Here is a 14,375-nt window from a genome sequence, read left to right as displayed (position 1 = left end):
CCAGAGGATGGAGAGTTCTTATCTTTCCTCACTGATCTGAGGGAGGGAGGCACTTTTAGCATGGGTTTTGTTTTAGAGGCAGGAGAAGTGGAGAGACTGAGGGGTAGAGGGGAAGGAGCTGAATTAAGACTGGCATGCAAACAAGAGCAGGAACACGGGGTCTGCCTGCATCACCGGGCTCCATCTGAGATCGCAAGTGCTGGCTGCACACATAGCCTGCGGTGTGCTCCAGAGTTTGACGCACGAATAGCCCATGGAGATCTGCCCGTGGGGCGCTGAAACGTGCTCGATCTGCCCATACGGCCCACGGAGTTTGGCCTGTGTGACGCAAGGCACGCTTGATCTGAGATCTGCCCCACTCCCAAAGCTTGAGTGCCAACTCCCTGCCCTGCCCAGGACCACACGTTGAGTGGTATTGGAGAAAGGATCCAGCTGTGTCTCCCCCAGTTACCCAGTCTGGCATTGCTCCCTTGCTATGTGAACAGTGGCAGTAGCAGATCCCCCACAGCTGAGTCTTCAGGCCACTTGCTCCTGTGAGAGGCAGAGGTGCTGCTCTGTTGGGACATGAGGAGAGGTGCCAGAAGACCTGAGACACCATTGCTACAGCCATAAAATTGCAAAGCCCTAACAACAAGCCTCTCCTACCAATGCAACTGCAGCCCTGCCTACATCATTACCACAGCAATGCCTCAGCAGAACTCTGCCTAAGAACCTCACAGAGGCAAAACTTGTAGTACAGCTGTACCTGCCGGAAAAAAGGGATAAGTTACCTCTTAAAACTGGAAAATACATATTCTTTTTGCTTTTTCTCATTTTTTCTTCTTTCCTTTTTCTTCATTCTCTTTTTCCCATTTAAACTTCATTATCCTTAGTTTTATATTTTTTATTCTTGGTTTTTGTGAGGGTTTCATTTCTGACACTTTCTCTTTTACATTCTTTCTCCCCTTTTCTTCTCCTTTCCTCCCCCCTTTCTTTTTTTCTATTTTTCCTCTTATCTGAACATCATTTTTCATCAAATTATTATATTTTGGACTCATACTTTTTTGTGGCATTTTGCTTGTTTTATACTTCTTTTTTTTTTCATTTTTCCTCCGTTCCTGCAACTTGTTTTCTGTAGTTTTTGTTCTACTTATCATTATTTACAGAATTTTTGTTTTTCACTGTATTTTTTCAATTATTATTATTATTTATTTTTAGTTATCTCTTGTTAGTGTTGTTAACAATACCACTCTCAAATGCTATCAAGGTAAAAGAAATCAAATATCATGGATACACAAGATAGAGCTGTAGTTCGGATAGATGATGAAATAGCTCCAGAATAAAATGTCAGTTACATGGAAACCTTGGAACTAAATGACAGAGAATTCAAAGTTGAAGTTTTAAAAATAGTGAGATAGTGAGATACAAGAAAACACGGCAATTTAGTGAGCTCAAAAAACAAATTAATGACCAAAAAGTGTACTTCACTAAGGAAACTGAAACTATAAAAAGGATCCAGAGATGAAAAACTCAATACACAAACTGAAAAATGAGGTAACAAGCTCAGAACAGGCCAGATAGAAGAGAGAATTAGTGACGATGAAGACAGGCAACTAGAGATACTACAGAGAAAAGAAGAGAGAGACGAATTTAAAAAAATGAGAAAGTTCTAAAAGAATTGTCTGATTCCATCAGAAAAAGCAATTATAAGAATAATGGGTATATCAGATGAAGAAGAGAGGGAAAGGGGAATGGAGAACATAAACAAATAATCGATGAGAACTTCCCAAGCCTGTGGAAAGAGTTAGAACCTTGAATCCAAGAAGCAAAGAGAACACCGAGTTACCTCAACCCAAACAGACCTACTCCAAGGCACATCATAATGAAATGATTACAAATCAATGACAAAGAAAAAATCATCAAGGCAGAAAAGAAAAATATAACATAAAGGAAGGCCCATTAGGCTATCATCAGATTTCTCAGCAGAAACTCTACAAACCAGAAGAGAGTGGACCACAGCATTTAAAGTACTGAAAGAGAGGAACTACCAGCCAAGAATACTATATCCACCAAAGCTATTCTTTAAATATAAAGGGGAAATAAAAACATTTGCAGACATTGAGAAGCTGAGGGAATTTATCACCAGAAATTGCCCACTTCATGAAATACTAAAGGGGGTTATTTGATGAGATACAAAGAACAAAACTAAACAAACATACAAGTAAAAGCTCCAACAAGACTGCAATAAAAACAAGAATAATCTGGGACAACAATAACATGAAAGGGGAGAGGACAAAGATCAGCAGTAGCAAAGGAGGATGTATTGCAGAAGCACTAATGAGATAATGGATTCTAATGAATATGATAATTTTTCTTTTAATAACCTAATGGTAACCACCTCTGAAAATGCCACTACTGAAACACATAACAAAAACAAATGACAAAATAACAAAAGAGAAGAACCAAACAAAACACAGAGCTATCAGAAAGCAATATATAAAATGGCAATAGGAAACCCTCAAGTGTCAATAATTACATTAAAGGTAAATGGATTGAACTCACCAATAAAGAGGCACAGAGTAGCAGATTGGATCAAAAGCAAAACCCAACTGTATGCTGCCTTCAAGAGACACATCTAAGCTACAAGGATAAAAATAGATTCAAAGTGAAATGTTAGAAAACGTTTCTCCAAGAAAATAATATCTAAAGAAAAGCAGGTGTAGCCATACTCTTATCTCACAATATTGTCTACAAGACAACAAAGGTAACCAGAGACAAAGGTGGTCATTTCATAATGATAAAGGGGACATTGTATCAAGAAGACATAACACTTTTTGAATATATATGCACCAAACCATGGAGCATCAAAATATATAAGACACCTCCTAACTGATCTAAAAATAGAAACTAACATAAATACAATCAAACTTGGAGATTTCAATACACCATTGATGGTTTTAGGTCATTCATCCAAACAGAAAATCAATAAAGAAATACTGCCTTAAATGAAACACTAGAAGAAATGGATATAATAGACATCTACAGGACATTTCATCCCAGAACATCAGAATATACATTTTTCTCCAGTGTACATGAAACATTTTCAAGAATAGACCATATATTGGGCCACAAAGCTAACATCAACAAATTCAGAAAGATTGAAATTATACCAAGCATATTCTCTGACTATAAGCCTTTGAAACTAAAATTCAACTGCAAAAAAGAAGTAAACAAGCCCACAAAAATGTGGAAATTAAAACAGCATACTTCTAAAAATGACTGGGTCAAAGAAGAAATAAAAGCAGAGATCAAAAGATATATACAGACAAACAAAAATGACAACATGACATATCAGAATCTCTGGGATGCAGCAAAAGTAGTAATTAAGAGGGAAGTTTATATCATTACAGGCTTATAACAAAAAATAAGAGAGAGCATAAGTAAACAATGTAACATCACATCTTAAGGAACTAGAACAAGAAGAACAAAGGCAACCCAAAACCAGCAGAAGAAAGGAAATATTAAAAATTAGAGTAGAAATAAATAAAATAGAGAACAGAGAAACTATAGAAAAAAATTAATACAACAAAGAGCTGGTTCTTTGAAAAGATCAACAAAATTGACAAACCCCTGGCAAAACTCACTAAGGAAAAAAGAGAAAGGACTCACATAAACAAAATCTGAAATGAAAGAGGAGAAATTAGCCAGATATCATAAATATACAATTATCATAGAATACTATGAAAAACTAAATGCCACCAAATTCAACAATCTAGAAGAAATGGATAAGTTCCTAGAACAATAGAGTCTTCCTTGACTGAATCACAAAGAAGTAGAAAGCCTAAACAGACCCATAAGCAGGGAGGAAATAGAAACAACTATCAAAATCCTCCCCCAAAATAAAAGTCCAGGGCCACATGGCTACACTAGTGAATTTTACAAAACATTCAAAGAAGATTTGGTTCCTAGCCTTCACAAAGTTTTCCAAAACATTGAAGAAGAAGCACTACTTCCAAACATATTTTATGAGGCCAACATAACCCTCATACCAAAACCTGGTAAGGACAATACAAAAAAAGAAAACTACAGACCAATATCTCTAATGAATACAGATGCTAAAATCCTAAACAAAATACTAGCAAATCAAATACAACAGCACATTAAAAAAAATAATACATCACAATCAAGTGGGATTCATCCCAGAAGCACAAGGATGGTTCAGCATATGTAAAACAATTAATGTAATACACCATATCAACAAAACAATGAACAAAAATCATATGATCCTATCAATAAGTTCAGAAAAGGCATTCAATAAAATACAACATCCTTTTATGTTTAAAATACTCAATAAAACAGGTATAGAAGGAAAATACCTCAACATAATAAAGGCCATATATAACAAACCATCAGCTAATATGGTAAAAAAGCTGAAAACTTTTCCTCTAAAATCAGGAACAAGACAAGGCTGCCAACTCTCTCTTCTGTTCAACATAGTGCTGGAAGTTCTAGCCAGAGCATGAAGAGGATGAAATAAAAGGCATTCATATCGGGAAAGAAAAGTAAAGGTTTCACTTTTTGCAAATGACATGATCCTGTATATAGAAAACCCCAAAGACTTCAAAGAAAGACAGTTAGAAACAATAAACCAATAAAGTAAGGTCACAGGATACAAAATTAATATACAGAAATTTATTGCTTTCATATACACCAACAGTGAAGCTTCAGAAAATGAACTAAAAAAAAATTCCTTTTACAGTTGCAACAACAACAACAAAAAATACCTAGGAATAAACATAACTTAAAATTTAAAGGGAGAGGTTAGGGAGAGGGGAGGGGCACAAAGAAAACCAGATAGAAGGTGACGGAAGAAAATTTGACTTTGGGTGATGGGTATACAACCTAATCAAATGTCAAAATAACCTGAAGATGTTTTCTCTGAATGTGTGTACCCTAATTAATCAATGTCACTCTGTTAAAATTGTCTAAATAAAAAAAAGAATTTAAAGGACCTATATACTGAAAACTACAAAGCATTGTTAAAGAAAATTGAAAAAGACACAATGAAATGGAAAAATATCCCATGGTCTTGGATAAGAAGAATAAATATAATTAATATGGCCATATTACCCAAAGCAATATACAAGTTTAATGCAATTCCCATAAAAATTCCAATGTCATTTTTAAAATAAATGGAACAATAAACTATCAGCTTTGTATGGAACCATAAAAAACTCCCAATAACCAAAGTAATCCCGAGGAGAAAAAAAGAAGCTAGAAGCATTATAATACCTGACTTCAAATTATACTACAGAGCCACGATAATCAAAACAGCATGGTATTGGCAGAAAAACATACATACAGGCCAACGGAAGATAATCAAAAGCCAAATAAAACAACATGTATATGGGCAAATCATCTTTGATAAAGGAGCCAAAATAACACAATGGAGAAAAGAAAAACTCCTCAATAAATGGTGCTGGGAAAACTGGAAAGCCACATGCAAAAGAATGAAACTTGACTATGGTTTGTCTCCTTGTACAAACATTAATTCAAAATGGATCAAAGGCCTAAATATAAGACCTGAAACAATAAATTACATAGAAGAAAACATAGGTATTAAAGTCATAGACCTTGGCCGTATGTTTTATGAATTTGACCCCAAAGGCAAGGGAAGTAAAGGCAAAGATAAATGAATGGGACTATATCAAACTAAGAAGCTTCTGCACAGCAAAAAAACACACAAACAACTGACAACAAAACAGAAATGCCTACTAAATAAGAGATGATATTTTCAAACAACAGCTCAAATAAGGGGTTAATATTCAAAAATATATAAGGAATTCAAAAACCTCAGCAACAAACAAGCAAACAATCCAATAAAAAAAAAATAGGGAGAGGACATGAACAGACACTTTTCCCAAAAATAAATACAAATGGCCAATAGATATATGAAAAGATGCTCATCTTCACTAACTATTAAGAGAAATTAAAATCAAAACTACAATGAGATACCACCTCACACCTGTTAGATTAGCTATTATCAACAAGACAGGTAATAACAAGTATTGGAGAGGCTGTGGAGAAAAAGGAACCCTCATTCACTGTTGGTGGGAATGTAAAGTAGTACAACCATTATGGAAGAAGGTATGGTGGTTCCTCAAAAAATTAAGAAAAGAACTACCATATGACCCGTAATCTCTCTACTGGGTATATACCTCCGAAACTTGAAAAAAATTGGTACATAAAGAAAGACACATGCACTGCCATGTTCATTGCAGCATTATTCACAGTGACCAAGACACGGAACAACCAAAATGCCCTCCAGTAGAAGATTGGATAAAGAAGATGTGGTACATATACACTATGGAATACTACTCAGCCATAAGAAACAATGACATAGGATTATTTATGACAACATGGATGACCTTGATAACATTATACTGAGTGAAATAAGTAAATCAGAAAGAGCTAAGAACTGTATGATTCCATACATAAGTGTGACACAAAATTGAGATTCATGGACATAGATAGGAGGGCAGTGGTTACCAGGGGGAGGGGAAAGGGGGAAGAGGGAGGGAAATAGGGGAGGGGGAGGGACATAAAGAGGGACAAATATAAGGTGACAGAGGATGATCCGACTTTGGGTGATGGGTATACAACATAATTGACTGTCCAAATGATGTGGAGATATTTGCCCAAAATCTATGTACTCTAGTTGACCAGTGTCACCCTGTTAAATTTAATCGTCTAAATAAAAATTTTAAAAAGAAAAGAAAAAGATATTAAATCAGGAGAGCCGTTCTCAAGGTAATGGATGGAAACAGTGTGCTGATATAATTTCATACTTCAGGTATACTTTAACTGATTTTAACATTTTTATTTTCACTGTAGCAGAAAACCCCTCTGTTAGCAGATTGCCATACCCCTCCACTGTGGGGTATCTGGTTATGTGCCAGCATTCGTCATCTGTTGAGTCTGGTGCAGTGGCCTAGCTAGTCAATGGATCAGGATGGCATCTTAGTTCAACAGTACTAGTCTTTCCACAATAAACATTTCTCACTTTTCCATCCGTGATTCATTTACTGCTTTCTAGTTTGCATGGTGTTTATGTTGCATGAGTTCACATCTTGGGTTGCATTGTATGAACTTGAGAATCCAAACACCAGATGGCTCCAAAAGGTGTCAGTATCCCTGTCCCTCCAAATGAGGACATATGGCATGCACTCTCTCTCCCCAGAGGCATCATGAAACATTCTTTCAATATTTTTCCAGAGGTCCAAGAAAATAAAAGCGAGCTAAGAGTGTTGTGATTGGCACGCATTGCTTGCGGCTACATTCTGTCATGTTTTGAAGAATGAATAAGTAATAACAAGAGGAAGCCTGCCCCCCTTTTGTTAATTATCTGCTGTCCCAGGGGAGATTTTGCTATAACCATGGATACAGTAACTGTGCTACACCGCCTTTCTTTCCGTGGTCCCATGCCAATGTATCTTTGGACAGTGGCTGCCAGGTCCACTTAGGTTTCTCCTGTCCTCTAGTAGCAGTTTCTCCAAGTGGCCTCGGGAGCCTCTAGGATGTGCAAAATGAAGGGGATAGACTGAAGCAAGCTCTGTTTTGAAGCTGTTTTCCCAAGCATGTTGAGAACCCCAGAGAAACGTCAGAGAGCTGAAAAGCATGAGCAATGGGTCAGAGCACGTGACGCGGGCTCACAATGTTGTGCCTCACCTCTGGCTTTCCTGGCCTTGCCTGAACTAATTACCGCACACCGCGGGAACAGGTGATGTGGTCCCCACCTGCACTTGAAGGCATTTTTTGGTAATGGGGGCCTCGGAACTGTATTAAAATCCTAGCTGTTTGTGACTCTGCTTTTCGCTCCTCCACCTGTAAAGCCGGAGAACCGCACAGCAACACCTGCTGACTTCAGAATGGGCGTGGGCAGGCTCAAACCCACCCATCACAAGGGCTGAGATGCAAGTGTCTCCACCATGAGGGGTGTCTACCTAGAAAATCTCCAGAATCCTCAGGAACCCCGAGAACTACATAGCTACAGGGTGAAGGCATTTCCTGCTGAGGAGAGCGAAGCTGGGTGGAGACGCTTAGCTGTTTTTCAGGGGCTGGGGGTGTGCTTCCTTCCCTCCTCCCTGGGGATGCTCTGGCCCCTGATGGCCCATCGGATTCACAATCAAACCCCACTTGGAGGCGTCAGATCCGGGATGGCCCAGTCCTCTGCCCTCCGCAGTCACCCCTTATGAAGGTGGCCGAGCTATATAGCTTTATGACACTTGCCTGGGAAAAGCGTGCTGCTCACTAACCCTGTTTGCTGCGGGTTCTTCCTGGCATTGTCCTCACTGCTGCCATCCTCTGGCGATTCCACAAGCTGACTGACACGTTTGGAGCTCCCGCAGGTTCAGGCTGTACCAGGCTTCGGGGCGCTGCAGGGAGATGAGACCTTCCCCTCCTGGAGAACCAGCCTGGAGACAGAATTGCTGTGAAGTTCAGTAAGCACTGGATAGAGGAATGGTTACAAAGCTGTTCTTGTTTTTCCACATAATACTTTTAAAGACTTTCAAAACACAGAGAACAGCAACAGAAAGCACATTAGTCCAGGGCAGTGGCATCCTGCCAGCTGGGCCCATTTCCTAGGCTTTCTCCTGCCCTCGGTGAGCATGGTGTGGAGGAGGACCAGCTGGGCTGAGAATCAACCCTGAGTTCAATAAGACAGCTTTCTCCAAGCCATAGTGAGCACAGACATTAAAAAGTAAGTTTGCCCTGGCCAGTTGGCTCAGTGGTACACTGTTGGCCCAGCATGTGGAAGTCCTGAGTTCAATCCCCGGTCAGGGCACACAGGAGAACGGACCATCTGCTTCTCCCCCCTTCCCGCTCCCCTTCACTCTCTCTTCTCCTTCTACGGCCGTGGCTCCATTGGTTCAAGAGCAACAGCCTGGGGGCTGAGGATGGCTCCATGGAGCCTCCACCTCAGGCACTAAAAATAGCCTTGTTGTGAGCATGGCCTCCTGATGGGCAGAGCATTGATCCCTGAGAGGGGTCACCAGGTGGATTGCAGTTGGGATGCATGCGGAGTCTCTATCTCCCCTCCTCTCAATTGGAAATGAAGGGGAAAAAAAGGTAAAAAGTAAGCTCAAGTTTGTAAAAAAAATGAAAATTTCTTTATGGTAGTTTGGGCTCAAACCTTAGGTCAAGCCAAATGGGAAGGGGCCCTTCCACACGGAGTTGCCACAGACCAGGAGGAAACCAAGCTCTGTGCTGCGGCAGCAGCTACCCTGACTGGGGTGGTCAAAGTCACACAGATCCGGAAGAGGTCTAGCAGAAGTTTCAGGAACAAGCAAGCCAGTGTTTGGCATTTCATCAGCTATCCAGGTTTTCAGTATTCTCCAAATAGCAGACTATAGACTGTGTGGGCACAAGAACCAGGTCTCACTCGCCACACTCGTCGCTGCTTGCTGAATGATTACACAGGCACGTCCTCGGTTGCCAGGTATGCAAGAAGGCGGATGCTTTATTTAAGGTTTTCTTCCTTTCCAAGTGTTTTCACTTACCAGCTTAGAGCAATAAGCAGTTAAGTTGTTGTTTTTTTTATATTAGGGTGTACAGTCCTAACACCTGTTTTTAGGCTCAGCAACTACCCTATCAACATGTACTTTCCGTAATAAGGATTTTATTATGACTTTATAGTTCTGCCCTCAAAGAATCAAGAAAGAGCATTGGCAGTTTAATTTTGGTGGTCCACTCTGGGACTCGTTGGATATAAATATGGGTGACTCGAGCTGAGTGTTTAGCCCTATTGTGTGAGATCCTGTGCCACGAGGTCCGTTTTCCTGCTTAGCCCCGGGGCCACTGCAGCTCAGACTTGCCCACGTTTCAACCCACAGCTCTAGGTTCAGGACAGAACCAGGCACTTGGTGTCCTGGGAGCCACACCAGCTCACTTCCTGGGGACCCTGCTCCTTTTCTGTCTGGCTGCAGAGGGGTTCAGCCTTCTTGGAACCCATACCAGCCCTTTGCTTTGAGTGCTGTAATGTTACTCACCCCAGGGAAACGCAAGATGGCGTTGCAGGCAGAGGAAAGCCCCTCTCCTCGCCGGCACTGTCCTGTCCCTCCAGCTGCGCTGTGGGGGTGCCCAGTGGGAACACCAGGGTCAGCCCGGCTCACCCCTCGCCCCTCTGGGATGGCTGCCTTTTCCCAAAGCAGTCGGTCCAAGACTCCATCCGATGAAACCTTTTAAGCCAAATAAGAAATTGCTCATGGCCCTGGCTGCTTGGCTCAGCGGTAGAGCGTTGGCCTGGCGTGCAGAAGTCCCGGGTTCGATTCCCGGCCAGGGCACACAGGAGAAGCGACTATCTGCTTCTCCACCCCTCCCCCTCTCCTTCCTCTCTGTCTCTCTCTTCCCCTCCCGCAACCGAGGCTCTATTGGAGCAAAAGATGGCCCGGGCACTGGGGATAGCTCCTTGGCCTCTGCCCCAGGTGCTAGAATGGCTCTGGTCGCGACAGAGCGATGCCCTGGAGGGGCAGAGCATCGCCCCCTGGTGGGCAGAGCGTCGCCCCCTGGTGGGCGTGCCGGGTGGATCCCGGTCGGGCGCATCCGGGAGTCTGTCTGACTGCCTCCCCGTTTCCAGCTTCAGAAAAATACAAAAAAAAAAAAAAAGAAAAGAAATTGCTCATGGATTCTGATCTCAAAGTTGCAAAACCATCATTTTTCTCTGATTTACAAAAAGCAGAATCTAGAAGTACTTCAGCATTTAGTCTTCCTCTTGATCAATATTCTTAAATCTACAAAACATGTCCTCAGAAGCCTATGAGAGAAGCTCCTAATTCTTCTGTGACGGGAGGGATCCCTCTGTACATGAATGAGTCCACTTCCCATGTACCCAGTTGCCCACACATTTTAAGTTTCCTATGGTAGAACCTCTTTTACCCTCTGATTGAAGAGCTTATTCTCCATGCCTGTGCCGGGCCTTGCAGATGGTCTGGCGGTTTTATGTGGGGACACAGCACGAAGCCCTGCATGTAGCCAGGGCTCAGGCTTCCTGGATCTTGGCCTCTGCCCAGCTGTGGGCCTGAAGAATCAACACAGGCATCCTTGGGTCTCTTGATGCATTTCCCCATGAGGCCGGGCACTTCGGTTTCCTGTGGGTACAACACATCTCGCCCGAGAACCCCCCGAGGTTCCCGTTGGATCTGAAAAGCCCTCTAGTGGAGAAGACAGGCTTCAAAGTGATGATCTTATTTCTGGTTTTATTCACCAGATAGAATTAACAACAGTTTGGCCAGTGTTTATTGTTTCCGGCAAGCCAGCACCGTGCAGGGGGCTGGAAGTAGAGCGGGAAAAGCATTTTGAGAAGCAAGTGACAAGACTGGTTTCCAAAATGCCCTTGAAACACGTTGTTAATGTCTGGCCTCTTACTCTGTTTATAGCAAATCACTCTCTGGCTCTAATCATGTAACAAGGGGAACTTCCCTTTGATTTTCCATAATGAAGATTTAAAAAACACTATTTTAAAAAATTTTGTTCGTTATCAACCTCACTTTCATGTTATTCCTTTGAATCCCTAAAATTGGATTTTATCTCCAGGGAAAAGCCTAGGGCAGGGGTCCCCAAACTTTTTACACAGGGGGCCAGTTCACTGTCCCTTAGACCCCCCGTTGGAGGGTCGGACTATAAAAAAAAACTATGAACAAATCCCTATGCATACTGCACATATCTTATTTTAAAGTAAAAAAACGGGAACAAATACAATATTTAAAATAAAGAACAAGTAAATTTAAATCAACAAACTGACCAGTATTTCAATGGGAACTATGCTCCTCTCTCTGACCACCAATGAAAGAGATGCCCCTTCCGGAAGTGCTGCGAGGGCCAGATAAATGGCCTCAGGGGCCGCATGTGGCCCGCGGGCTGTAGTTTGGGGACCCCTGGCCTAGGGCCTAGGCTATTGTGGTCTCCTACCAGAGAGGAAGGGGCACTGCTTGTGAAGTAGTCGTTTATTTCGATGATTAGGTATGCATTGTGTCTGTGCAGAGTTCGGCACTGCAGTATCTCAGGAATGTTAACACAAGTTAGGAAGCTCTCTAAGGTAGTGGCATGACTAACCCTCCCTCCACCCCCATCATGGAGGAGGGGCAGTGTTAGTTGGGATCTTTGTGAAGCAGAGACCCCAAAAGCTCAGCATCCATCCTGCTTTTAACACTGCTGTGTGGCTTTGGGAAAATAGCAAACTTTCGTCACCTCCATTTTATTTCTGTGAAATGAGGGGCCATCAGAGGCCCAAGAGGTGGCAGAAAGCTCAATTATGGTTGGAGCCCTTTCTATCCCTTGAACACGTCAGCCCTGAGTCCTCTAGCAAACCTTGTGGGTGGGCACCCTGAACCCAAGTCTTAAAAACGTGTGACCTGCTTCTTTAGAGTTTTCAGTGTGACCATATGATCCATTCAGAAAACTGTCACAGCCACACTTCCTGTTGAGAAAAGCTCAAGAGGAACTAATCAAAAAGAGGAAGGGCAGACACATCTGTTCCATGTCCCGACCACGTCACTCACTTCGGAAGGCAGGGCAGGGCAGGGCACCCGAGTGGGTGGAGATGCGCAAGCCAGTGTTAGCGGGTCGCGGCTTCAGTGCAGGTGCGGCTGCGTTTACATCTCACCGTGTTTCTCTGCTCAAATAGTTGTGGTCTTAACACTGGCTCCGCCCCTGAAAGTTTACACCTTCCTTTTCAAAAAGGAAAAGAGAGTCATTCACATATTTATACCATGAGGCAAGGTCCATGGAATAAGAAGTAAATTCTTAACAATGCAATTCAATATATCTGAAATTAAGTTTATTTTTTTAAAAATGCTTTCTCTTTGCAGGTCAACTGCTAGGGAGTACGCTCTGAAAATTATCAAGAAAAGCAAGTGTCGAGGCAAAGTATGTATAAGGTTCATGTTGATGAATATACAGTACTCATGGGGTAGACAGAAACAGACATCTGTTCCCCCAAAAAACATAAATTCACCCCAATTGTTGCATGTTGGTGGAATAGGAAGTAATATACTAATTAGATTATAACTTTATAACATAAAGTGGCCTGGAATAAAAGTTAGTTAGAATGAGTGGATGCTACTTTTGTTCTTATCTTTATTTGCCTGCTTGTTTACTTTCTTCCATAACTTTTGTGATCTTAAGTTTCATCCCCTCCTTCCACATGTACTTATAGCTACTGCGATAGGTTCTGAAATTACAGGCATTGTCTAGGGACCTTCAATGCGTTTTGGCAATTCTAGACTACCTGAATACTAGAATCTAAGATATACTCTTTGTGTTTTACCCAAATACATGCCCCTTGAACGTCACACAGTATAGTTTTACTTGTTTGGGTTAGTTAGCTCCACCTCTCTTTGGCTGCTGATGAAGATTCCATCTTCCTGGACAGGAGCACATGATCCAGAACGAGGTGTCTATCTTAAGGAGGGTAAAGCATCCCAACATCGTCCTTCTGATTGAAGAAATGGATGTGCCAACCGAGCTGTACCTCGTCATGGAATTGGTGAAGGTGTGTACTGTGGGAAAGAGAGAACCCTCCACGAGGCACCGCACTTTTCTATATACTACAACTCTTTAGTCCCCCATCAGTGTCCAGCCTCATTCCTATACATGTGCATCTCATGGTTGAGAGTGCTCATATTAGACCGATACCACAAGAGTTCAAGTCCCAGCCCCTTGATCAAAATAGCTCCCTGTGCTACGTGTACAAACTAGTCGTACCTGCCTCCGAGTGATGCTGCAGGGGTAGAAGCAATGGCATCCACCGGTCTGTGGGACACAGGACATATTAGGTGCCGGTATGATTGTTGTTATCGTTGCAGTAGAAATTGTTCACTCTTCCATGAACTGCATCCACAGGTGTCACCCATTCCTATAAAAAAACAAGGTTTACGCTTTTAGTCACCAACGTAACGGAAAAATAGCACAGTCCCAACAATAAGGCATGTATGTAGTCCTCATCTTTCAGTGCGTGTTGCCATCTCACCTGTCACATGAAATTACACTTTTATTCCATTAAACCATAGAATATAGAAACGATGCAATGCTGATGGTGATCGCATGTAAGTGAAAATGACTTGCCTGTTTCCTCTTCTTGGATATTTGAAATTTTTAATAATTAGAAGTGTTAGAACATTGAATGTTTAGTTTTTATGAAGTTACATTTTTCTCAGGTTATATTTTTCTCAAGCTTTCTGTGCACAGAGGCGCCCCTGTGACAAGGCCCTTGGCATTTCCCATGATTTGGAAAGACAAAGTGAGGACAGGGCCACCCCAGGAAGGGAACTCGAGTGAGGACCAGTCTGGAGCACAGAGGGATTTGGGCTTGCTTTGGTGACCAGGGATCGTGGAGGTCT

At 42.0% G+C, this 14,375-nt stretch overlaps 1 protein-coding gene across 5 annotated transcripts in view; it reads left to right on the top strand.

Moving 5' to 3' along the window:
* DCLK1 (doublecortin like kinase 1) overlaps positions 1-14,375 on the top strand; it is a 384,157-nt gene that overhangs the window by 312,666 nt on the left and 57,116 nt on the right. For all 5 annotated transcript variants that reach the window (XM_066381031.1, XM_066381032.1, XM_066381034.1 and 2 more), the window contains exons 9-10: positions 12,846-12,903; positions 13,409-13,528. In XM_066381031.1, the coding sequence (XP_066237128.1) occupies positions 12,846-12,903; positions 13,409-13,528 (178 nt within the window). The remainder of the gene's footprint in view (positions 1-12,845; positions 12,904-13,408; positions 13,529-14,375) is intronic.

Source organism: Saccopteryx leptura, chromosome 4 (genome assembly GCF_036850995.1).
Source record: "Saccopteryx leptura isolate mSacLep1 chromosome 4, mSacLep1_pri_phased_curated, whole genome shotgun sequence".
NCBI classification, from domain to species: Eukaryota; Metazoa; Chordata; class Mammalia; order Chiroptera; family Emballonuridae; genus Saccopteryx; species Saccopteryx leptura.
This window is presented reverse-complemented; position numbering and strand designations above follow the sequence as displayed.